Source organism: Pinus tabuliformis, chromosome 3_2, assembly GCF_031772625.1.
Source record: "Pinus tabuliformis cultivar Carrire ecotype Pingquan chromosome 3_2, CPIR1, whole genome shotgun sequence".
NCBI classification, from domain to species: domain Eukaryota; kingdom Viridiplantae; phylum Streptophyta; class Pinopsida; order Pinales; family Pinaceae; genus Pinus; species Pinus tabuliformis.
The window spans coordinates 986231613-986259280 of NC_142302.1; the positions used below are offsets into that span (position 1 = coordinate 986231613).

Here is a 27668-nt window from a genome sequence, read left to right on the forward strand (position 1 = left end):
GGTTGGTATATGATAGTGGTCATCTCCAAGAAAATAACTATTTTCACCCTTATATTATGATGACTCTACTCCACCTTATGTAAGAATATTATTAAGGGAAGTCAGAAGCGAGTTATGACTACCAATTTTTGGTTGAAAATGTAACTAGGTTCGGTCTTCATTTGATGTATTTGAGTCATCATGTAATATACTTGTCAAAAGAATAAAGAAAATAATTTTTATTATTATTGCAACTTATTAAAGCACAGGTTTCATGCTTGGTCACCATATTTTAGGTCAAAGTCCCCATTGAGAACTTCTAGGATTTATTCTGAGTCAATAGAGTCATTGTACTTTTAAAGAGACCCTTCTTGGGCTTTTAAATCATGTAAAAAGGTTTAGTATTGAGTCAAATATAATTTATGGATCCTCCACATCAAGTCGGCCTAGAAGAGATCAAGTCAGCCTAAGGACATCAATTCGACCTCCCTTGAAGTCTCTAAATAGAAGCAAGCCGAATTCATTTGGAGCATCTTGTCTCAAGCAAGTTCGATATCTCTAACGAAGTTGGAGAAGTGCGAAGTGGGTCTAAGGAAGGCAAAAGAAGTGTGAATTGGGTGGAGTCTAAGGAGAAGAAGAAAAACGAAATTTTGGTGCCTCTCTCTCTTTGTTTCGTGCCCTAGTTTGGGAGATCGAAGTCTTCCAAGTGTCGCTGATGCCGGAAGGTTCTACATAGTTAAAGTTGCTGGAAGAGAGGTCAAAGATCTAGGAGGGTAACTTAGTGTGGAGGGAAGGTTTGGTCTTTGACTAGGGTGAAGAGTCTCAAAGAATACTATTGAAAGGAAGAGAATTTTGACTAGGTTTTGCCCTTGAGGGGGTTTTGCCCTGGCATAGTGCCTATATCTGGTGTCCATTGTTTATGTGCTTTCGCTTTGGTAATTGCTTGATGAACTAAAAGAAAGAAGATATAAAGAAAAACTTAATAAGAAGTCAAGAACATCACAAGTAATTATCAAGTATAAGAAAACCTTTCTGCCTTTTTGATTTTCTAACAATTTTAACCTTGCATAGTCTCAAATGGTAGTGTTTTTTCAAGTCCACAATTGATCTTTTGCAATTATGTGGATGATCTTTTGGACATGGACAATTCTAATTGTTTGGATCCACATGATTGTGGTGGGATTTTGCAGCACCATGCTCAACCATATGTCAAGCTTAGGAGCCATCATTGTGTTTATTGTTGAGCTTCTTAGACTATTTGAGCATTGAGGCTAGTACTTCTAGTTGGGACCTTGCTGTTGTGGTGAACACTTGTACATGGGATCCAAGTTTATGGATTACTTCTAAGCTGTGGCACCTCTTGTACATGGGACTTTGGTTCACTAGTGTTAAAATTCGAAACTAGGGCCAAACTCCATGTAGGTCATCTTATTTATGGCAACTGATATTTTTTTTGGATTCCTTTCGTCGAGAGGTGTAGGATTGATCTAAAGATCATCTGATTCTGACATGTATTCATTGAGATATGAATTTATTTGTGTTATGGGACAATTCGTCAAGGTTGGCTAACAACCAAATTGCCCCCACTAATCCTCCACGTTTTAGTATAAATAGAAGAGGACTTTAAGTCATTTGACACACACTCACTCTTGTGATCTCCCTTCATTCTGTTTTGGGTTTGATGAAGATGAGATCTAGTGGGAGTGACCTAGGTGATACGCTGCCCTAATAGGAGATGCCCTAGAAGCTGTGATGAAGAAGGCTTTACCCTGTCATGGACAAGGCTCCACATTGCCCTAAATGCGGTCATGGAATCATAGCAAGGATTGGACAAAAACGCAGGTCTATGACTGACATCTAGACACTGATTTAGGAGGGTCATATTATGCTTTAGCCGCTGAGAATAGGAGGCTTATGACTGTATAATGGAGGCCTAAAAGACAGGCCCTAATGCTGTGTAAGAAGGCTCAATGCAGGCTTGAATAAGGGCACCTATGTGCACCCCAATATGCTGTCCTATATGCAGCAAGAAGAGGGACTTCGCTGTTCCTAACACAGTCATGGAAGGAGGTTAAACGCAGGTCCTATCTGCTGGCCTTATTCCACTCATACGCTGGAAAGAACACAGCCCTAACGCTGTCCTATCAAACTGTTCTAAGCTGCAGTTTAAAGAGGGTTTTTATGTGCCCTAACTGCTGTAAGTACAAGCCCTAGCCACAGTCCTATTGGGAGGACTATTACCGCAGTCCTAGAAGAATCATGGCTGTAGATCAACGGCCTAACTCTTATGGGATGATGCTAACCTTAACGCAGTCATCAAAAGGGCCTAACACAGTCGCGAAGGAGGAAAACCCTAACACAGATTAAGGACCCTTCACACTGTCCTACACGAGTCCTTTATACCCAGCAAGGAGAAGCATGTGTATGTTGTCAATGGATGCTCCGAAAAGGACGCTGTCATAATGTGAGGATATACCGCAGTCAAGGATATATATACTGCCCTAAGTCACAACAAAGGAAGCTTGGAAGCAGTAGTAAAGACCGCTGTTCTAAGGCATGACTTAGGCATGTTTGGGAGCAGGTGTCTCTATATTAAGGACTGAGGGCAACACTGTTTACATGGATTTGTTGAAGGAGTCTGCAACTATAGCCTAGCTGCTCTGCTAGGCTGTAAGCCATAGCAAGCAGCTAAGGCTGGTAGTATAAATAGTTGTAGCATATATGCAGTATATTGGGTAATATAATGAAGTGCAACATAGTAACAATGGTCTAGTTTAATGATGTGATAGGCGACAGCATGATGGCACAACATGGTGCAACACTGTAATGATGGCACAACATGGTGCAGCACAATGATGATCGACGTAGATGTATAGCAGCAGCACGATGCATTGCAACAACTTGTTGATGATGGGTACAACATGATGATGAGGTACTGCTCATTGATGGGAGCAACATAGTGATGAGAGCAGCTCAGTGATTGTGTGCGGCACAGTGTCAGGTGTAGCATGGTGATGGAGTCACCTTGGAGGATCAATTGAAGCAGTATGCCTTCACCTGAGTTCAGATCAGCTACCTCATTATGTTATCTTCATGGTGAAGATCTCTGCTCTTATCTTGTCAAGTCAAAGTGTTGACTTCTGATGTATATGTATTATCTCTCTCTCTGCTGAACTATTGAAGAACATAAGAAGAATTGATCAAGGGTTTCCCCACATTGGGGTTTGTCCTTGACTGGCACCACATCTTGTGTCTTATTGTCTTGGCCTGTTTGCTGTGATTTATGTTTATGTTCTATCTGCATTTTACTATCATGCTAAATGTGATTGCTAATCTGGAATTGATATTGAGCTAATATGGAAAATTGAAGTAAATTTGCTCTCAGCATAGAACATACCTAAAATTAACATGGTATTAGAGGTGAGGTGAAGACAAAGCCCAAGCAAGAGTGAAAGAGCAATCACCAAAGACAGTTGGAAAGGACAAAAGGCTCAATGGGTTCCTCATCCCTCTTCAAATTCACCAAGGGTGAAGTCGAAGCAAATGATGATAACAATCATTCCACGGGCATCTTCAATGATTGAAGGAATGACAGGTACAATGGCAAAGGAAAAAGGAACGCAGGACATCAAAGAAATGGCCGACTCTTCAAGAAAGCAAGGATCTCCAGGTATGAAGAATCAAATGTTGTTTCGTATAAGCAAGAGGAGTTCAACCCTCTTCACTACTTCTCCTCCAGATTCGTTGGGAATCTGGGTTATTGATAGTAGTGCTTCAAGGCACTTCATCGGATAGAAGGAAGCTCTCTCTAATTTGATAGAGAAGGAAACAATCATGGAGATTATACTTGGAGTCAATGCCACCTATCCCGGAAAGGGTGTAGGGAATGCTACCCTTCAATTGAATGAGAGTAGCACGATTCATTTACAAGAAATTCTTTATGTACCTGATCTCAAGAAGAACTTGGTGTCCATTTCGGCAATGGAAGTCAAAGGTTTCAAGGTGGCATTCATCGATGGAAAGGTACGTGTTTGAAAATGGAATTTTCAAGATGCTTTTACTCATGGGTTCAGGGTTGGAAATTTGTATCAAGTTGCAGGAAGTCCATTGGGGACCATGTCAGTTGACACATCTCTTCTATAGCACCGGAGATTTGCTTATTATGGGGCCTACCCGATGTGAGTCAGTTGGTGACAGGGATGCCTGAATTCAAGAAGAGCATGAAGGTACATACCCGAGATGTACCAAAGGAAATCTTACAAGGGGACCATTCCCAAGGGGTTTGAGATTCATGATCAGGAATCTCATGTAAGCAGGTGGAAGAAAGCCCTCTATGGCTTGAAGCAAGCACCCCGGGCTTAGTATGAAAGGATAGACAACTATCTGATGAAGTTGAGATTCACTAGGAGTGAAGCCGATCCAAACCATTGCTTTCAGGTTGTGGATGATAGACCTCTCATACTGGTACCTTATGAGGATGACCTCTTTCTAACAGGTGCAGATCCTCTCATTTACAAAAGTAAGAAGGAGGTGGATTCCGGATTTGGAATGGTGAACTGCAAGCCCGTGACTACCACGATGAAGCCTAACTTTAAGAAGTTATGTGGTAGTACTGCCGAACTTGATTTGGGAAATGCCTCTAAGTTTCGTCAACTCGTAATAGCATTGATGTTCTTGGTGAACTCCCGTCCGGATATATGTTTTGCAGTTAGCATGTTGAGCTCATATATGGTTGAGCCTCACTCGATTGGTGCCAAGAATCATTTGAGATATCTTTAGGGCACAATCTTTCATGGATTGAGATACACTGCCAGAAATATGAAGCTGTATGATTATTCGAATGTTGACTGCGCAGGCAGTGTGGAGGATCACAAGAGCACTTCTAGGTGCTAGTTCTCTTTGGGTTCAACTTTGATATCCTCGATAAGCAGGAAGCAGAAGATGGTTGTTTTGAGCACCGTTGAGGCCAAACACATAGCTGCAAGTATGACCTCGTGCGAAGCTGTCTGGTTGTGGAAGCTCTTCAGTGAGCTGTTTGGACACGTGTTGGATATCATCGTGATCCTCTGTGACAACTAGATGGGGATTCGATTGTTAAGGAATCCCGTGTTCTATGATCGCTCTAAGCATAGAGACATCAGGTATCACTTTATCTGGGATATGGTACATCGAGGAGCAAGAAGGCTCCATCGCATTGGGATTGATGTGCAGGTCGCCAATATTCTGTCGAAGCCCTTGGGAAAGGTCAAATTCTTGAATTTCCGAGAACGACTAGGAGTTGTGGAGAGACTCTCTCCTAAGGGTCTTGTGTGATATGGACATTGAGCTCTGGGAGCTCCGGGGGGCTTGGGGGTACATCTTGGAGTGATGAGCAACCATAGGGTGAGTGGTTCAGCCTTTCCCTAGTGGTTTGCTATGTAGGCAGGATGAGTGGTTCATCCTTCTCCTACTGAGACATCCTACCATGTAGTCTGGGACTCATGGGAAGTACCTCTCATCTAGCCAATGAGTAGGGAAATGAGGATAGGGACCATAGTAGTACCGATGGACGCATCGTGTTACTACCGCACTCCCTATGCTAGGATGATATTGATCTGTGATCAATTGGAACTGACTTCGGGTCAGTAAGAGTGATATAACTCACTCTCTTTTGGAATTGATTTCGGATCAGTAAGAGTGGTATGATACACTCTCTTTGTTTGGAACTGATTTCGGATCAGTAAGAGTGGTATGACACACTCTCTTTATTGGAATTGACTTCGGGTCAGTAAGAGTGGAATGAGACACTCTCTTTTATATGGGACTGACTTCAGGTCAGTAGAGGATGGTATGATACATTCTCAATCACTTCTTCTTCATAGTTCAGCAGAGCAGAGTAGAGCAGTGCAGGGCACTGATGGCAGAGATAGTACAGTATGGCAGATGGAGTTCTCCCTAGTTGAGAGGGAGTGTTAAAATTGTCACTAGGGCCAAACTCCATGTGGGTCATCTTATTTATGGCAGCTGATATTTTTCTTGGATTCCTCTCATCGAGAGGTGTAGGATTGATCTAAAGATCATTCGATTCCAACATATATTCATGGAGATATGAAATTATTTGTGTTATGGGACAATTCGTCAAGGTTGGCCAACAACCAAATTGCCCCCACTAATCCTCCATGTTTTAGTATAAATAGAAGAGGACTTTAAGTCATTTGACACACACTCACTCTTGTGATCTCTCTTCATTCTGTTTTGGGTTTGATGAAGATGAGATCTAGAGGGAGTGCCCTAGGTGATACGTTGCCCTAATAGGAGATGCCCTAGAAGCTATGATGAAGAAGGCTCTACGCTATCATGGACAAGGCTCCATGCTGCCCTAAATGCAGTCATGGAATCACAACAAAGATTGGGCAAAAACGCAGGTCTATGACTGACATCTAGACACTGATTTAGGAGGGTCATATTATGCCCTAGCCGCAGAGAATAGGAGGGCTTATGACTGTATAATGGAGGCCTAAAAGACAGGTCCTAACGTTGTGTAAGAAGGCTAAATACAGGCTTGAATAAGGGCACCTATGTGCACCCCAATACACTGTCCTATATGCAACAAGAAGAGGGACTTCACTGTCCCTAACACAGTCATGGAAGGAGGTTAAATGCCAGTCCTATCTACTGGCCTTATTCCACTCATATGCTGGAAAGAACACAACCCTAACGCTGTCCTATCAAACTGTTCTAAGTCACAGTTTAAAGAGGGTTTTTATGTGTGTTAACTGCTATAAGTACAAGCCCTAGCCACAATCCTATTGGGAGGACTATAACCGCAATCCTAGAAGAATCATGGCTGTAGATCAAAGGCCTAACTGTTATGGGATGACCCTAACCTTAATGCAGTCATCAAAAGGGCCTAACACAGTCATGAAGGAGGACAACCCTAACACAGATTAAGGACCCTTCATGCTGTCCTACAAGAGTCCTCTATACCTAGCAAGGAGAAGCATATGTATGTTGTCAATGGATGCTCCAAAAAGGATGCGGTCATAATGCGAGGATATGCCGCAATCAAGGATATATATACTGCCCTAAGTCACAGCAAAGGAAGCTTGGCAGCAGTAGTAAAGATTGTTGTTCTAAGGCATGACTTAGGCATGTTTGGGAGCAACTGTCTCTATATTAAGGACTGAGGGAAACACTGTTTACATGGACCTGTTGAAGGAGTCTGCAACTATAACCTAGATGCTCTGCTAGGCTATAAGCCATAGCAAGCAGCTAAGGCTGGTAGTATAAATAGTTGTAGCATATATGTAGTATATTGGGTGATATAATGAAGTGCAACATTGTAACAATGGTGCAACTTAATGATGTGATAGGTGACAACATGATGGCACAACATGGTGCAGCACTATAATGATGGCACAACATGGTGCAACACAGTGATGATGGGCATGGATGTATAGCAACAACACGATGCATTGCAACAACTTGTTGATGATGGGTACAACATGATGATGAGGTACTGCTCAGTGATGGGAGCAACATAGTGATGAGAGCAGCTTAGTGATTGGGTGCAACACAGTGTCAGGTGCAGCATGATGATGAGGTGCAGCACAGTGATGGGTGCAGCATGGTGATGGAGTCACCTTGGAGGATCAGTTGAAGTAGTATGCCTTCACTTGAGTTCAGATCAACTACCTCATTATGTTATCTTCATGGTGAAGATCTCTACTCTTATCTTGTCAAGTCAAAGTGTTGACTTCTGATGTATATGTACTATCTCTCTCTCTGTTGAACTATTGAAGAACATAAGAATTGATCAAGGGTTTCCCCACATTGGGGTTTGTCCCTGGCTGGCGCCACATCTTGTGTCCTCTTGTCTTGGCTTGTTTTCTGCGATTTATGTTTATGTTCTATCTGCATTTTACTATCATGTTAAATGTGATTGCTAATCTGGAATTGATATTGAGCTAATATGGAAAATTGAAGTAAATTTGCTCTCAGCATAGAACATACCTAAAATTAACAACTAGACTACTGCAAGTGGTCAATGCTCATACATCTGTCCTTGGTTTATGGTTGTACCTCCTCACTGCGAGTGTTAAGGAAACCCTTTTGGAAGGGGGTTGGTGTGTTGTGATGCTTGATAGGGGTGTAATGGGGCGCTGAAGGGCCTATTAGAGTAATAATAGTGTAGTTATGGTGACCATTCAATATAAGTGCATTGTGTCCACTATTGTTATTTTTATTAAATAAGGCCTACATGGTAGTTAGCATGGAATGAATGTAATGTGACCTCATTAAAAATGCTCCACTAGGTAGGTAGCATTTGGTTATGATTAGGGCTTTCTAGCTAGCTATAAATAAGTATGGAGTCCTTATGAAGCCTATATTGGAGTTTAGCTCATCAGAGGGTTGCCCCCTCGAAGAGGCAAGTGTATCGAAGTTGATCCGTCCATAATAGGATCATTGTATGGTGTTGCCCTACCTTGAGGGTATTTGGAGAAATAAAGGGTTGAGCATCTATAATATATATTGTTTGTGAATCATGTTTAAAGATCATAACACTATATACTTTACTTGTATCTTTCATTGCTAAAAAACATATTTTGACTTTTGGTATTAACCAAATTTGAATCTAGTGTTGCTTCAAATTTGATGGCATGATGTTTTGGACACTTTTAGCCAACAAAGCTTCTTTATGATATTATGCATTTCTTCTACTTAAGCAACGATATCAACATATATGTCTCCACTATTTGAGATAGTGAGTAGACAGAGGTATCAACTCCTTTTGTTGTAACTACCTAAAGGGGCATCGTGTTTTTCCTATATGTGGTTCAATTTTGGTTTGTTGTTTGTTGTCAAACATGTAAAGTTCACTAGTGTTCCCGTGGCCAACAATGAGGCTATCTTATGCAAGACCATATTTTTTACCGAGGAATAAGTAATAACAAGCCTAATTGTGCATTGATATATATGCATTCATTTAAGCTAATGGTTTGATGGGTGGTTGTTTTAAGTCATGTATTCCAAATGTGTTTGGTAGTGACTAATAGAATTGTGCATTTCTACACCACATATTTTTATATTGTTTCAAATATATATTTAAAAAATGCAACACATATTAAGGTGGTGTTGTCGCTGCGACAACGACCCTCCAAAAATTTTGCCTATGTTGGTTTTGGAGCTTACGATAACTGTTGTTTCAAGCCCCCTTGAGTCATCATGTTGTTTGATTTGTTATCTATGTGTTCTCTCCTAGTGTCGCATCCCCCTAAGTCAATGTTTCTTAAGCACCGTCTCTTAATCATTATAAGTGCTTGAGTTAGTTAGTCCTTGGTTAGGTGAACTCATGATATTTCTCGACTTAGAAACTTGCCTTATCGCCATGCACACAGTTGAAAAGCACACAAAAGCATGAAAAAACAAACAAGAACCAAGAAAAGAACTTACAAAAGTTAAAGTGCACTCAAAGTTGATGAAGACATGGGCTCAACTTGAGCGCACTCCTTTGGCCCAAAGGAGTGCGCCCTCTTTGAGCGCAATCCTTAATGCTGAATAGATGCGCCCTCCATGAGCGCACTTTTTCATGTCGAAGAATTGCGCTTTGTCCAGTTGCTTGCATGAGCCAACCTTGTTGCATGTGGGCACACTCCTAGAAAATAGGAGCCCACTTAACTTCTTTAACTAACCCATTCACTCGACGATAAGTGGCACTCATGCATGAATCAATTTTCCATGTTAATCTCTTTAAATCAACTTAGTTAATCCTTCTTTTTTCATAATCATTCCATCTGAGTTGGGCACACCACTGGGAATCAAGGATCTCTTCATAAACCATTGCAACAAGTAAGTTTTGCATGTTAAATCATTCCATTGCATTTCATGGTTTCACTGCCAAATCTTGCTTTCCTTGTTGTTGATTTTGTGTTTTTCAGTTTGTTTGCTGACGTTTATGTCGAATCTCCATATTGTAAGTGTTAATCTGTTGTCGCATGCAAAAACTCTTCACATTCTTAAAACCCTTCATCTTCCACCATGCATGCGACAACTATAAAGCCTTGCAGATCTTTCTCTTCCCCATCTTCACATTAAGTTCTGCTGTTCAAACTTGTTTATGAGCTTCTAACAAATAGAGCACACTTCTTGAGCTCGAAGCCCGATCAACCTCGAAAATTGCACCCCGTTTGATCAATTTTTCCTCGAGCGCACTTCTTCACCACGAAGGATTGCGCCCTCTCTTGAGTGCATGAGCGCATCACGAAGGCACGAAGCATCTTCACTCACCCCTTCGACATGTGATAGTGCGCCCTCCTTTGCCTTGAGTGCATGGGCGCATTGTAAAAGCCCAAAGCCTTGTTAACCCTCTCCTTCATCCCTTCAGAGTGTGACAATGCGCCCTCCTTGTCTCCTTGAGCGCATGGGCACATAGGGAAGACCTGAAGGCCCCTTATTCCATCCCTTCGACTCTTCAGGGTACGACAGTGCGCCCTAGTTGATTTTTTTCCTCTTGCTTGAGCGCATGAGCTCAGTACGAAGCCTCAAATGATCTTGCACGTCTCCTCCATGCTTTGAAAGTGCGCCCTCCTAGTTTGCATGCCTATTTTCTCATGCATGCAAGTTATTTTATGCTGTCGTTCATAGTTTTCCATGATCTATCATCTATGATGGCTCTTTGTACGTGATTTACAAGTATTGCTGCATAGTTAGGTTGTTTTAAGCTAATATTGTCACTATGAGTGTGTTGCCCCAAACAAGTGTTCGTGCTACAAGTATTACCACTTTTTCGTCATTTGTTGGAGACATGCCACCTCGCAAAGTGACCTCCAAAGAACTTTCAGAAGCAAGCACTGATGAACCTGTGGAAGTTACAAGGCCCAATATTCCCATATACGTAGATACTCAGTGCTTTATTGATAAAGATACACAGGTCACATGGAGAAAAATATACAACACATTCATGCAGGAGAGGTTTCTCGGGGACTTAGAAGATTTGCATGCATATATCAACATCAAGAAGTCCAGGATGCACAGGATCGCATGCAGATTCCTGGTCATGCCATGTGCAAAAGTAATTGAATGGATCATTACGCATATGGATGATTCTCACATTGTGCTATGCAGTGAGAGTGGTGGTCAGCTCACCACCTATTCTGGTGAAGACATGCAAACATATTATAAGATGCTCAAGCCCAATGAATATGAAAACGACAACTTCTACACGAGATGGGCAACCCTTGACACTACTTATGTTATCAAAACATGGTGTTGAGAGCCTGCCAAGTTTCGCCATTGCCCATCTGCAGTTTATCCGACAAAGATCCTCAGAGATGTTTATCAGTACTTGATAGCCATGTATTGTCAGTTATATGGGCTTAAGAACGCTGAGGTGTTCCAAGAGAATTGGATATACATGCTCAATATAGTAGTTACTCATGGGAAAGTTTTCAATTGGGCAGATATCCTATCATTTGAGTTGCAACGTTAGGTCAGGCAAGCAAAAGCATCTTTACGAGCGAACCAAGCACCAAAATTCTACATGTTTGCATTTCTCTTAGACGAAATCTGTGCACAGTATGCATTCCTAGGAATGAACTGGAACTGGACTCCTGAGGAGAAGTTCCTGGTTTACTTCCACTACAAAGTGTTATAAAAAACAAGCTTCAGAGGCGTATACGACAAATTAGCTGAACACTTCTTTGCAGTCATCTTTCACATGATTTTTGAGATCGATCCTCCTTGCATGATAGATCAGGTGAAGGAGTCACTTCGAGATATTGCGGATTGGTTTGCAACTCCAAAGGGTACATACATCAGGTGCTTCAGTTGTCAGATATCCCCTCATCTTATGCTACGATATGTGACCAACAAAGTGGTCATGCAAGAAGTCGCACATCAGTTGGACAAGGGATTGTCAGGAATTCTTCATAGAAGGAAGAAAGCCCCTTGGCCTATCTTTTCATTGAGGACCAAACTATACGAGTTAGAGTCACTTGGCTACGACAACAAAGATACAGGAGCTAGACCGTCTACATTTCGCCACTAAATACTTCCATGGATATGATCCCAGGTGAATTGTCAGGCAACATTGTCAAAGGATCGGTCACAATACGGGGTACTCATCAATGTCCACAATAGAAGATGAGAAGATAAAGAATTGGTACAATGCCAACATGAAGACACATCCACTAATGGAGACTAGTTCACCCCATGATCCACCAGCTCAAGACTTGCAAGTGCAGGAGGAGGAGGAGATAACACCTCAAGCAAGGAAACTAGCTCCTAAGAAAAGGATCAAATATTCTTCGACATGCGAGAGCAACAAGAAATGGAAAGTTGATCCCTTAAACTTAGGAGCTATCCTAGCAGAGCAGGAGAGAGGAGAAGCAGAAGAAGAAGAGAGGAAGAGTTAGCAGGATGAGTTGCTGGAGAAGTAACAAGCAGAAGAAAAAGAGAAGAGGGGGATAGAAGAAGAGTAGTAGAGGTAGTCCCAGGAGAAGTAAGGAACACTGTGATTGGAAGAAGAAAAATTGACTCAAGAGTTGGAAGAGGTGTAGTTCAAGGAAGAAGATACCATCCAACCAATGGAGGAAGAACATCCTCTCACAGGCAATCATCTTCCATTTGGGGATATGGGGATCACACCTCCACCAACAGACATCGTCACAGATGTATGTAGTGTAACATTCAATTAATTGAAGAAGAGGATCGTGCAACAAAGGTATATATATTTCTCAAATGATCCTTAGAATCCAGTCTCAATGTCTACAAGGAAGGTGATCTCTGCCAACACTAGAAGAAATCCGAGGCAGTTATGGCGACAAATGTTACATTTGCTATAGTGACACAGGATAACTTTGAGTACTTGTTGAATGAGAATACCATGTTGAGAAGAGAACTTGATGCGGTGAAGCAACAGGCGAAACATCTTGCAACAGAGAACCAACGATTGTTATCACACAACTTTAACATCGTAGAATGGTAGATAGCCATGCAAGAAGAGTTGGGGCCAATGGAGGATACCATGGCGCGACTATATGATGAGATGATACTTATACAAGTAGTCATGGCTCCTCTCATTGGCATTCAGAAAAATGCATAGGAAGTGGTGAAACTCCTAAAGATAGCAAACAAAGCAGTCGATCAGATGCGGGAGTGGACTGCCAAATATCTAGATGATTTGCAGCATTTGGAAAAGAAGGACAAGATTGCTGCAGAAATAGATAGAGTTCAGTTGAGACTCCACCTACAAAACTACTCACATCTTGGAGCATAGTCGGTTAGTACTATGGTTGCATATAACCGACTGCATAATGGGTTTGAGTCTCTTACACAGAAACATGGGATGCCCGCCATCAGATCTCTTGAAGTAATCAAAAGCAGAGAAGTCATCTTCCAAGAGATTAGGGAATATATTGAACAAATCAAGCAGGCAACGAAACGAGAAGGCTTGGAGGTAACCAAAGACATTATTCTGCAGTATGCCTTTGCACCAGTCAAAGCACACATGAAGCTCTCATGGTTGTGGAATAATGTACAATCAATCTCCAAGAACATATTGACGGAGGCATTGGAGGTGAAGATGCGCTACAAAGGGGACTTGCCAGTTCGGGTTGAAGCCATCGCGAAGGAGTTCAGAGCATGGCACACTTACATTACAAGTGAACTCCATGAGGAAGCAAATGATTTATCCATTTGATGAGTCTTTGTCCCATTATCAGTTTTGTCTTATTAGGCCACTGTCTCATTTGTAAATTGTCTTATGTAATGAAGTCCAAGGGACACATGTGGAATATGAAAAGCCACACATTGGAATGTAATGAGTCATGTATAGAATATGAATAGTCATAGGAGTCAAAGAGTCATGAGGAAGCTCAAAGGTCATTGTCAATTGTTATAAATAGCTCCTCATAACTCAAGCAAAGGGCTTTTGGAAGGCTTTAGATTCTAGAGGTCTTGCCTTGGCTTCTCTTGTAAGATATAGGAGATAGATCATTCTTTGGAGAAGCAAGTTGTGGCTTCGTGTTCCATTATTTGATACATTGTTTCATTCATGTAACAATGTACTTGGGATCTTACACTTTTAATCAGAAGCTCAATGAAGGGTCGAGAAGTCAAAAGAGTCATTGTCATATAAAGAAGACCCCATTGGGCACATTGTAACTTGTAAAAGTAATTATTTTTTGTATTTTAAAGTGTTAAGAAACCTTCCAAGACCATGTCGGCCTATTCTATGGCATTTCGTTCACCTTGGAGGCTTATATATAGGAAGGAACTCGACCTCCTTAGGATATCAATCCTCTCATCATTCAAGCGAAGGAGAAGAAGGAGAAGGCCAAGGAAGAAGGACGAAGACAAGTGTTTGGGTTATTTCTCTCTCTCTCTTCACACATGCAAAGGATGGAGACTAGGGTTTTTGTTGGGCTATGGTTTTCTACTATAGGATCGAACTTGGAGAAAGTGCATAAAGAAGGTTGAAGGAAGGCTCATTAGGTCATCTTCAAGCCCTAGAAGAAAGAGAAACTCAAGCGAAGGTCAAGAGAAGCCCTGGAAGCCCTAATTCAGCTCACACGTGTGAAGGTAGCTGTTGCTGGAAGGGCCAAAAATTTCAGACCTGCAGTAGAGGCCAAAATTTTGTAGCTGGGGGTCGAAGTTGTGCTGCTGGAAGAGATTTGATTGGGTTTGACTTGGACAAGGGAAGCACATCATCAGGAAGGTCAGACTTGGTCTTGGAAGGGTATTGGTCTTGGTCTAGAGGTTTTGGAATTCGTCAATTGAAGAATCTATAAGAAGAGAAGAGATTTGTGGGTTTTCCTCTCAAGTGGAGAGGTTTTGGCCCTAGCTTGCAGCCTATATCTTGTGTTCCTGTGTACTGTTGATCTTCTTGTTTTGATAGTTGTTTGATGATAAGAATAACATAATAATACAAGAAGAAATAAGTAAGAAAAAGTAAAAAGACATCACAAGCAGTTATCAAGTATAAGAGAAATCATCCTAACTATTTATAGATTTCTCAACGACACCAAATTCGTGTATGAAACCCCCTTTTTTGTGGGACTAGGGACCCTCTTATGCTTAGTGATTTGACTACTAAAGTCTATGGAGGTGTACATAGTCTACCCTCCTCTGGATTTCAACCTGTGGCCCCTTACAAAGAAACACATGTTCTTAACCATTAGGCCCAAATGTAACAAACAAAGCAAAGAATATGAGAGTGAAATCAAGAATATTGGATGTTCAGAATATAATCTCAGCATGCATATAATTTTGAGCAATGCCATATTCTTTCATGCATTCATGTTCTGGATTCTGGATTAACAAAATGCCATCATTTTTTGATTCAACCTTTTTTCATTTCTTTTCTAACATGGGTACTATGAGTCGGGGAAACCAATTTATGATTTAAAAATGGGTATTATACCTATTCTTTTTTTAATCACACAACTTTTATGGTTAGCTCAATGGGCTTTGTGAATTTGGTAGTTTACTGTGTCTTGTAAAGGATGCCATAGAAAGATGGCTACAATGCCAATTCCATTCTTGCCACTTGTCTCCATGCTTATGGTGAGGGGTCATTCTAGTACTTCATCTCGATTCTATTTGGTTTGCACTGTGGACTCCTGGGAAGTTTTATATAGTTATTTGGTTTGAAACATATGTTGATGATGCTATAGCCATGGCTCAGAGTGATCTAAAGTATGCGATATAGAGTAATCTAAAGTATGATACCAACGATTGAAGTTTGGAGATGTAGTATTTACGGCTATAATTTGCTTATTCTATTAACATTTTATGTACATAAGGCAAAATTTAGTCATGATACACAAAAGAAAACTACGCCATAATATAAAGTTCTAATTTTTGCAACTGACTTTCAGATAAATCACATTAGCAAATATTTGATGGTTGACGTTTCGAACCTTCTAATGAGGTCCTGAGGATGAACCTCATTAGAAGGTTCGAAATGTCGACCATCAAATATTGCTAATATGATTTATCCGAAAGTCAGTTGCAAAAATCAATATGGATCACAAAAGTCTGAGATCAAATAAAGTTCTAATATTAGTGCTCAACTTGAAATGCCATATCTTGGGCCCTATATAAATGATGATGATCTGTGTAGAGTATATGATCCTTTTGGGAGCCATTTTTATAATATGATACTAATGGTGAGGGTGGTCAACTTATAAACTATTTTAGTCAAGTAGAAAGACCATAAGGATAGGGTATCAGGGGTTCATCTCCCATTCATCCAAGGGACCACTGATAAGATTGCGAGGATCCTTAAGAAGCATGATATTCCCTCTACCTTTAGACCCCTTAACACCATTCGTAACTCCCTTAGGTCAGTAAAAGACCCTATTGACCCCAAGGACATGAAAGGCGTCTACGTTATTCCTTGTTCTTGTGGGACCCCCTACATTGGTGAGACAGGGCACTCCATTAATCAAAGAATTCATGAGCACTCAGCTGACATAAAACATGGGAGGATCCGTTCTTCTGCCTTGGCAGAACATGCAGAAAAGACTAAACATCACATATGCATTGAGGAGGCCTGTGTTATTGCCAAGATTGCCCCTTTTCATCACCGGAAATTTAGGGAGGCCATTGAAATTGAAAAGAGGCTGATCAATCTCAATAGGGACGATGGCTGGAAAATTAGCAGCTGCTGGATCCCTGCCCTTTCTTCTTAGCCCGCCCCTTGTGTTATCCTTTAGTATGTTCGTCTTCGCTATTCGATTTCTTGTTGGTTTGTTTAGTAATCTTATTTAATTCCCTTCTGGTTTGGTAATAAGCGCAGGTTTGTAAAATTTTATTATATAATTAACTTAATTATTATTATAATAACTATTATTATTATAGGTTAGTTAACATTATAACTATTATTTATTATTATTATTTCTCAATAACTATTAATAACTATCAACAATTGTTCTCCTAAGGTTTTAATTAGAGAGATTATGTTATTTAACTAACTTCATCTGTTAATCTTCTAATAAACCATTTAGTCCAAATAATATTACAATATTGAATATTTTAATTATAAATATTAATTCATTTCTCCTCGGGGTTATAAGAGAAATGACTAAAAAATTAGAATTAGTTTTTCTTTTAATATAGAATTACTTCTTATATAATATTAAGGGTTATTATTAAATAAATTGGGTTAATTAACTAAATAAGTTAGTTATTAACTTATTCTTCTAACAAATTATTTATTACATATACTTTTGATACTATATTAATATTTGAACCCTCAAATAAAAATTAATATTAACTTAACTAAATAAGTTAGTTATTCTTCTAACAAATCATTAATTGATTCATTCCATATACTTTTAATAATATAATTTTAATATTTGAGCCTTTGAATAAAATTAATTATAAATATTATCTTAAATAGTAATATATTCTTTCTCCAAAGCGTTAATTGTTGAAATGATTTAAGTTATAATAAACCTTTCCAATTAATAATTAGATACAATTCATTAATAATAAAATAACTAACTTATAAATTATCTAAACTAATTCTCCCTATCCCTATCCCTCGGTCGAGTCAAGTCAAATATAGCCGTTGTCCCTATCCTTTGGTCCAGTCTAGTCAAATATAGTCGTTTCCTGTTCTCCTATAGCTGTTTCTAGTCAAATATAGCTGTTGGATGATCTTCTCTCTCCCTATTTAACATGCAGCCATGATCTGGTTCTTCAACTTGTCCTGACGATGAACCACACTTGTTGGTTTGAAACGCGTCGACAATTGATTAATAATGTGATTTACGCCGAAACCCCTATCATATACCAGAAATATACAATCATATGGCTACAGTATGATATGGTTGAGTAAATATTTGCAGCATGTAACCAATTCAGCATTGTTTCTGTATGATTATGTCAAGGCGTGCTTCTTTGCTTACTGTTCTGCCTGTGTACTTTAACTTGAAGTAGACTACCAGTACAGTATCGAAAACCAGATTACAGCAGATTCAGATGTCTGATAATACGGCTACAGTATGATAGGGTTGAGTATATACTTGCAGCATACGCCCGATTCAGCAATGGTTCTGTATGATTATGGCAAGGCTTGCTTCTTTGCTGGCTATTCTGCCTGCAAACTTTAGTCTGAAGGACAGACTATAAATACAGTATCAAAGAACAGATACTGTACTTATAGTCTCTCCAAATCCAGACTAAAGCTGAAAGAAATTAAAATCCAATTTCTTTGAGATGAAAGATAACTACTAATTAGAAAGAAAAATGCTATAATATCTAGAGGAACATAACAAAAGAAACAAGCATGTATGTTCTACTAGATGGGGTATGTTGATTGCCTGATGAATGTTCTACTAAATGGGTATGTTGACCGACTGGAAGAATTCTTGGGCTTTAATCTAAGTTGCCTGAAATGGGAATATAACAAAAGATTTCCAAATAGAAATGCTCTCAGAAATGAGCATCACCAAAATTTAGAAGCAGGGAAATGACAACATGTTAAGTTTAGGTATGTTCTATGCTTTGAACAATTTATTTCAATTTTCACAGTTAGCTCAATATTTTTTCCGGATTAGCAATCACATCAGCATTAAAGTAAACTGCAGATAGAATATAAACATAAATCACAGAAGACAAGCCAAGACAAGAGGACACAAGATGTGGCACTAGCCAGGGACAAACCCCAATGTGGGGAAACCCTTGATCAATTCTTCTTATATGTTCTTCAATAGTTCAGCAGAGAGAGAGAGTGCATATAGATAAATCTGAGATTTTATGACAACAGCAGTAAGTCCATCATTATGTTAATAATGACTAATCTAAGATGCAATTCTGAATTGCCATGACAGTCTTCAATCACTGATAGAACTGTAGCATGTCCCTTGACAGTGGAGAGCTGCTGATCTGATGAGGGCATCTGTGGCTCTATTAATCTTCATAATCTCTGATGAATACAGCAGCTCTAAGAGACCCATGCTATGATGCTATGGCCTATGGCCTAGCACATAGCAACACAGAAGTAACTGTCTTTATAATCATCAGTGCTTCAGAATGTTAGCATCCAATCATTTGAAGCCAGCCCTACATGGTCTGAGATAAGTCTGAGTGCAGACTCCTTCATCACACAAGTTTACCTTATGACTGTGACTTCCACTTGCAAGCATTCTCATACCTGGAACAGCCTTTATCATAGTACTAACATCTACAGCAGTGAGCTGTCACCTACAGCTATGCTGAAGCTTCCTTTGGCTGTGACTTAGCAACCCTTCTAGCTGTGGATGAGAGACAGTTCATGGGTCTTCCATAAGCCTGCGGCCAGACCTCCTCATTGCTGCTAAGGTTTCTCTTTTCTACGATGGCTTCACCTTGGCCAGCGTTAAGGGCACTTTCAGGACAGCGGATAGGAGCCTCTTCTTAGGTCTCCTTGATAGTGGCTAGATGCTCCCTTTTACTGCGGATTAAGGCCTCCCCTTTATTGCATATACGTGCCTCCTGTTGCAGCATATATGACTGCGTCCTAGGGCACCATAGAGACCTCTTGAGACTGCGGTTTAGAGCCTCATACATCAGCGGATCTGTGCTCTCCATAAGTGCATATTAGATCATACATTGACTGCGTTTAGGAGCCCTTTCTTGACAGCTTTTAAGGCCTGTCTTCCATAGAGTTAGGTCTCCTCTATACAGTCATTCAACTGCGTTTAGAGGGCTGCATTAGTCCTCCTATTTTCTGCGGCTAGGGCATAACAAGACCCTCCTTCCTCTGCGTCTAGATGACTTCTCCTAGGACAGCATCTTAGGGTCTCTTATAGACCTGCGTTCAGCCTCTCCTAGCTGTGTTTCCGTGACTGCATTTGACTGTAAATTAGGGCAGCGTAGACACTCCTAGAAGACCCTTTCTCCTCCACGTCTAGGGCTGCTCCCTGACTGTAATTAGGGCTCTCCATGGCAGCATATAAGAAGCTGTGTATAGGACTCCTCCATGACAGCGTTAGGGTCTAGGGCATCTCTTCTAGGGCAGCGTATAGCCTTTACTTCCATGGCTGTGATTTGATCTTCATTAGGACAGCGTATTAGACTAGGGCACTCCCTCTAGATCTCTCTTTCATAAAACCCAAAACAGAATGAAGAGAGAGATCACAAGAGTGTGAGTGAGTCCAAATGACTTGAGGACCTCTTCTATTTATACTAAAACGTTGAGCACATGAGGGGTTTATTTGGTTGCTGGCCGACCTTGACGAATTGTCCCATAACACAAATAAATTCATATCTCCATGAATACTTATCGGAATCGGATGATGTTTAGATCAATTTTACACCTCTTGATGAGAGGGATCCAAGAAAAATATCAGCTGCCATTAATAAGATGATCCACATGGAGTTTGGCCCTAGTTGCCAATTTTAACACAACAATATATGGATGCATGTATATATGAGGGTGTGCATGCATTTGTTCATAGTTCAATGCAACAAGACAAATACCAAATATCACAGCCACATACACAACGATAGTCAGTGAATGTTCATTGAATGATGTCATCCACTGAGGAAGACTGAAATTAATGAGTTAACATATTTTCTATGGGACTAAGGAATATATACTTTTATATCGCCATTAAGAGAATTGCAATGAGGCATTTGTCCCGTGCACCCCACAAAAACAGTTAAAGCTTCATAGAGAAGATTACATAGCCTGTGCTTTAAAAGTGTGATACAATTCATATTAGCTTGATGCAGCAAGAATCAAATATCTCAAAGATTTCTTTTTTCAATTTTGTTTTTCTCTTTTCTTGTTAAGAATTTATAAGCCTTTTTTTATATATTTTTATCATATGTGGGACTCTGAAACCCATGGCCATGTGGTTTAGTTTTCCGAGGTTGGAAATAGCCTGAAAACCAATTACATTCTCTGAAATGGATGGGCTCACAAAACATTTCGTGAAGTTTCCTGGTAGGACCTGGCATGTTTTCATTTGGGAAATGAGTTTCAGCCAGAAAATAGAGGGTCGAAGCATTTTTTTTTTTCTAATTAGGTCTCAATGATGAATTGTGAGGTGATAATGATTGGCTAGATATAAAATAAACATTTCATAGTTGTGTGCATTGCAACAGGTTTATATATTCTCTGTTTAGATTCATTGATTAACTATTCTTGTTTTGTTGCTTGTAAATGCATCTACAGGGGGCTTTGAGATCAAACGTCTCTTTGGAACAAAAGTTGGAGTATACATCTCTTTATGGAGTGCCACCTTTTCAACTGTTATGATGATATTGTTGGCACAAATTCTGTTAGTATTGCTAGTTTATGTCAATTTTGAGTGAAACAACTTTCATAACTGCTATAAATACAGTAATGCTTTGAGGATGGTTCAGATGGTTTCGAACAACTGCATTAGTGAAATATTACAACTTTAGAAAAATGGTAAAATTCCATGTATGCTTGTTTGTAGAATGTATTGATATGTTTATTTAGAGTCAGTTTATGTTGTCCTTACATCTAAGTTACTTAGAGTCAGGTTATGAAGAAACTACGACTTTACTTTAACAATGTATAGAGACGTAGATTGGGTAGAAAGTATAGATGACAAGAAAAGTATGAATGGAGGAGCATTCTTTCTAGGTATTTTTTTGGGATCATGGTTGACTAAGAAACAAACTTCCATCTCTCTATCCATAGCTAAAGCCAAATACATTGCAGCAACATCATGTTGCTCTCAAGTTCTCTGGATGAAGCAAGTATTGAAGCATACCATGGTAGAATATGATCAATCAATATAAATCATTTGCAACAATACAAGTGCAATCAACATTTCAAAAAACCCTGTTATGCATTCAAGGAGAAAACATATTACCATACAGTACCCCTTTCTAAGAGAATAGGTTGCCAAACAAAGTGTCAAGCTAGAATATATTGCTACCAAGGAACATGATGTAGATATACTTATTAAAACCATTCCCAGAGAAACATTTGAATATCTCAGATAGAAGATGGGAGTGATATCCCTCTGAAATCATCAACAAAAGTTAGCACAAGCTTGGGGAACATTGCTTTGCCATCGATGTCAAAGGGGGAGAGATTGTAGATCGGGGTAGAAGTTGCAGACGGGGGAGTTCTACAATAGTAGTGCACAAATGGCTATGGTTGCGATCTCTGACAAAGATAGAGATTATTGAATATAGTGTTATCATTGATGTGAAATCAGGATTAGGCTGATGTGGAAATCATTCTGAGTCAGGGGGAGACCAGATTACTAGATTTTGATGTTAGCCTAATTGCTTTTTCAACCTAGCCAAGTTTTACAAGTCGGCCCAGCCATAAACATCAAATCCTTGTAAATAAACGAGTACATTTGCATGAGATAAGTGGTGGAAGATGTGGAATTATATGTGCAAAGGTGAAATTTGAGGTGTGATCTGAGCGAAGAGGAGATATGAGGCATAAAAATATGAACACGAATGTTTCCCCTATTTATTCATGAAATTCAGTTGAGAATCTCTTTCACCAAATCAAAGGTATTCAACACAAAAACACCAAATCTTCAAGCTTTTTCCATTTCTGTCAACTGAAATAAATTTACATGTCGACTAAATTTTTTCCACCGGGAGAAGCTATATCGGAGTTTTAGAAAGATAATATTTATGCAATATTCTGGTCCACCAGTGTCTGGTTTCGTCAACTAATGAGAGAACATGACAGAAAGAAAGTTTGTCAACTGAAGTCCATTATGCTAGGACTTCTCCATACCGGGAATCTCCAGAAATCTCATTTTTGGATTATTCGGTGTTTTAATATGCTAGTGCCATATGTTAATGGAAATTTCTATGTCAATTAAGTTTGTCAACCAAGACTTGGCCACATTGAGAATTCTATAAAGTCCCATTATTTGGATCCTTTGGTCTTTTGGCGTTCTAGTGCTATGGGGCTGTCAAGTGATAGATACATTTCCAACAAGCGGCATAAATTTTTGGTTGGTTTTGCAGGAACTTTGTGTTAACAATTTTTGGGGTTTTCTTGATACTCTGACTATAAAGTGAAATTCTGGAGTTTTGAGCCCTAGCGACTGATGGTGTCATCATTCAACAAATTTGCTGACAGGTGCTGTTTGTCACACCAGACTGATCCACACCAGGAGTTTATATTGTGCACCTACAAAAATCTTTTAGTATCCCAATGCTTTTGTTCCATCCACTGATAGGAATTTTATCAACAATTGGCAGAAATATTTTCCATCATTCGGGTTAAAAAGTCTTGGTTTGTAAAGTTTTCAAGTGTTACCCAAATTTTGTCTTTTCACCAGTTTGTCGATATAACACCAAAATTCAAAGCTTTGATCCCTTCCAGTGCTGGTGACATTAAGAAACAAGAAGTTTCTTGTTAATAGTCATTCGTTACAATGGGATGAAGCACTAGTGCATCGTATCCCATCCTCTGGTGTTTCGGTGTTTGGTGCTGTCAATTGATAGTAAATTTCCAGACAGATGACAGAAAGGTTTCTTATATTGAGGATTGAAAAAGAGTAGGTTTTCCAACCAATTTTATTGTTAAACAATGTTGTGTATTTCTTTTATATGTCAATATAAGCCTCAAATTTGGAGTCTCAACTTGCAAGCGCTTGGTAATGTCAAATAATAGGGAGATCACCCTCAATAGCTGACAGTTACACTAGATTTAATGTAAAATCAGATTTGTCGATCTATTCGGTGTTCTGAGGTCCTAATAAGAGGTAGGACATATCACTCAAATGTATGCTAGTGGCATTTGGTTGTTGGTGGTTTGAATTGTTACCCAAATTGTATGTGCTAGTTATAGCATTTGATACTGCAGAATGATGCTCAGATCTTGATCAAGACCAAAAGTTGATATTGATCTAGAAGTGTCATCTATCTAAACAATAGAGTGGGGATTGGTGTCTCCAGTAAGTTGGTGCCTACAAACACTTTCAATAGTGGGAATTCATGTCACCAGTAGGTTGGTGCCTACAAATGTTTGAAATGTGAGGATTGGCGTCTCAAGTAGGTTGGTGCCTACAAATACTTGAAATGTGAGGATTGGAGTCTCTAGTAGGTTGGTGCCTACAAATACTTGAAATTGGAGGATTGGAGTCTCTAGTAGGTTGGTGCCTACAAATACTTGAAATTGGAGGATTGGAGTCTCTAGTAGGTTGGTGCCTACAAAGAACTATTATATAAATATTTTTCGTGGTTTTTGCTTGAAAAAGTTTCCACCTATATATTGTGCTTCATGTTCTACATGTGAGATTGTTTTCATAATGAATATTTAAATAAGTGAAAATTGTTTTATACTGATTCACCCGCCACTCTCAGTATAAGTGTTCTCAGTATAAGTGTGTGCTCAACAACTATCACTTGGTGTTGATCCCTAGAACTGTCTTAGCAAACAATTGGAAAAATCACCCAATCAAGGTCTCAGTTAGGCCTATACTCGTTTAGGATAGTGATTCTCACTACTATGTGGCCTCAATTGCCAACTCAAGAGATCGCTCCATGAGAGGAGATTTTGTTGAAATTTATTTAAATTCTAAATGCATTTCTAATCTATTTGAAAAAGAAAATAAATTGGCTATTCCATTCTATGCTGATTTATTCTATCCTTGGAGCATAATTGAATAAAGTATGAAATGGGAGTAGACTGCGTAAACCAAGAAAAAACCCATTGAATTTAAACAATAATTAGGGAAACATAAGTAAATCTGTAAATGAATAATAAACTTACCAAAGTTTTATACTTTAATAGTCATCAATTTAATTAGCCGTGATCAACCAATACAATAGAACTTAATATCTTAATAGTAATGCAGGTTTTATATCTGTTTAAACTTTATAACAGTGAACCTTTTCAACAACAATAATTATTTCTCCATAGAGTTTAGAGCATGCATTATTGACCACTTCTGTACAAGTCATAGGGTTGACCAACAATTGATTGATGGACTGCATGGACCGTCTGTTTAAATTTCGAATTGAATTTTCAGTTTCTCTTTGTTGTTAGATATATGTGATGCAAGAATCCCCTGTAATGGTCTCCCCTAGGAATTTCACATTTGGCATGTTGAAGTTGATAATCACATCAACTACACTATCAATGGAGATTGGAACAATATCTGATTACATTAGAAACTTGATTTAGAGAAGCATTGAGTTTTTGAGGCCAATTGTCTAGGCCAATATAAGCTTTCCATTTATCTTCCTCTGAGATCTTTGAAATATTTTTTGGTGCCATCTTGGACTGTGTCTACCAATCCATCAATTTACTGAATACACTCTGTGCATGACTGCGTTCAAACAATTTGCCTCTTTTGCCATTAGAGAACCCATTCAATGTTTTATTTTGACTTTGAATTTGATTTAGATTCTGATAAAATCCTTCCCAAGACAATCTGCATTGTTCATTAGATGTCATTGCCTCTTTTCTGAACAACTCAACATCAAATTGTTTTTCCTCTAAGCCTATCACCTATGAAACTAGTTGATCAATTTGAGCATCCTTTTCTGCGATTGAAACTGTAGAAGTTCTCTATAACTATTGAATTTCCTATTTGAAGTGTTCTTCAATATCTTTCAATCGATCTTTAATGTTTTTGTAAAGCAAATAAGTTTCCTTTTGATTCTTGACCTCCATTAGAGTCTGTTGTTGTTATAGCTTATCTTCAATATTTTTAATTATTTTGTGTTTATTTTTAATGGTCTCTTTAAGGTCTCTGAAATAGACTGTTTGTTCACATGAGTGAATGCACTTATTGAATCAATAATCTCATCAGCAAATTCTTCTTGACTGAGCTTTGAAGCATCCCAAATCATTACCTACTTTGTTGGGGATGTTTCTTTTCGTTCTATCTTTCTATTATTTGGTTTTCCTTTAATGATAGCCTTTTTAGCACCATTGAAGAAATAGTTGCTGTGGCGAACTTTTCTTTTTTGATTGGTTCAATAGAATCTACATAGATGATACTGGGAGAGATAATTCCTGGATAGGCAGATAAAGGAGCCTTAGAAATGACAGCTGTTGTAATAATTCCTGTACTTTCTTCTGGTTGATCACCCTGAACATTTTTTGATGCAGGTGTGTTTAACATCTAAACTTGAATTTGCTAAAACTATAATTCAATTTGCATTTCTTTCTGTAATTCCTGTGTCTGGAATTGTCCTATTTGAGTTTGTTGAGTCTGAATTACTTGTATCTGCATTTTTCTATTTGAGATTGTTGAGAATATACATTTTTTATTTGAAACTCTGTCTAGACGTGCTATGCTTGAATTTTCTCTTTCTAAACCCCTTCTATTTGAACTTATTTTTCTTGAGATATTGGTTGAACTTGAGTTTGCTGGAGTTTGACCTCTAACATGAATTTGCTACCTAGGGACAATTTTCTTCTTTGTTGAAATGCTAAACATTCTTTTCTAACAGTTCCTTCTGGGATCTATTGAATTCTTTCAAGAACTTCTTGATATTTTTTGGCACCTTGAAAAACTTCATCAAAAGGTAAGCCTTCATGACCATATATTCCTAGACAATGTTATGTGGATCATGCTTTTTGAAAGCTATATCAAACAACTTTATAGAATCCAATGTTGTTGCTTCTATATTAGCATGTTTTCGGTTATCCAGCATATAGATTCCTAATTTGATTGGGAATGAAGGCCATAACTTCTCAAAACCATATGGTACATATCTAGTAATTCCTATACCAATTGTTTGATTGGAAATTCCTTGAAGGCCAACCTATCAGGAACATACCTAGGAAGCGCATACGAAGGAGCTTGACATCCATAAAATTTGATGTAAGAAAAAACATTATTAAAAAACCAATCTCCAGTAGGTGCAATCCCTTACATAACATCACCAATGAATCTCGTAGGCAAATAATCAAAGTAAGTTTGATACAAATAAATCATGAAATTATTACAAATTTCACAAAACAAACTTCACCCTATAATTTTGAGAAATAAACATGCACTAGTTCTACTAAACCACTCTAGATCCATCTTAACTCCTCATCTATCAAGTGCTGAGAGGAATCAAATTTCTGGAGATGAAAACATCATTTTTGAGTGCAAAACTTGAGAAAAGGTTTGCACCTCTAGAGATTTGATCCATCTTAGAGCTTGATAGATCTGTAGTTAAGATGTATATAGACTGGTGTAATTATTAATAATTAATAATTATAACTATTAATTTAATTATTATTATTATTTTTTGATTGGCGGAATTGGTAATGCGCTGGCCCTTGTAATCTCGTGACACGGGATTGATCCTCAACGACTGCTACTATAACCTCCAGGTGCAACAACAACGCTCCCAAGCATGACGCACAGGTAAGTCGAGGTTTGAACCTCTAATCTGCACAACAACACAAACACCTTAGTAGTATGTTCGTTGGCCAATAAGCCACACCCCTGGTGTGCTATAAATTTATTTTTATTTCATGTAATTTTACTAAGTCAAATGTTTTAATTAATCATTTTTTTGTTTTTGTTTTTGTTTTTATGTAATTTGGCCAAGTCAAAATGTTTAGATGACATAATATAATAGGACATTACAACATCTTTTGGGCTGGAGTGTCTCCATGTAATAAAAAAAAATTTCCATAAAGTATTTTGATTGTGAAATGAGAGATGGTGGGCATGTGGTATTGATAAGCCATGGTATTGGAATAAAACCTATTGACAAGTTAATAATATCCATGGTAAAGTGGAGGTGAATAT

General features: G+C 38.8%; 1 protein-coding gene across 1 annotated transcript in view; it reads left to right on the plus strand.

The window, feature by feature from the left end:
• LOC149183923 (Ribosomal protein S21 family protein) overlaps positions 1 to 21423 on the plus strand; it is a 90529-nt gene extending 69106 nt beyond the window's left edge. The window contains exon 2 of the mRNA XM_089417315.1: positions 21128 to 21423. Coding sequence (XP_089273441.1) covers positions 21128 to 21137 — 10 coding nt within the window. The 3' untranslated portion in view covers positions 21138 to 21423. The remainder of the gene's footprint in view (positions 1 to 21127) is intronic.
• Positions 21424 to 27668: the final 6245 nt, after the last annotated feature.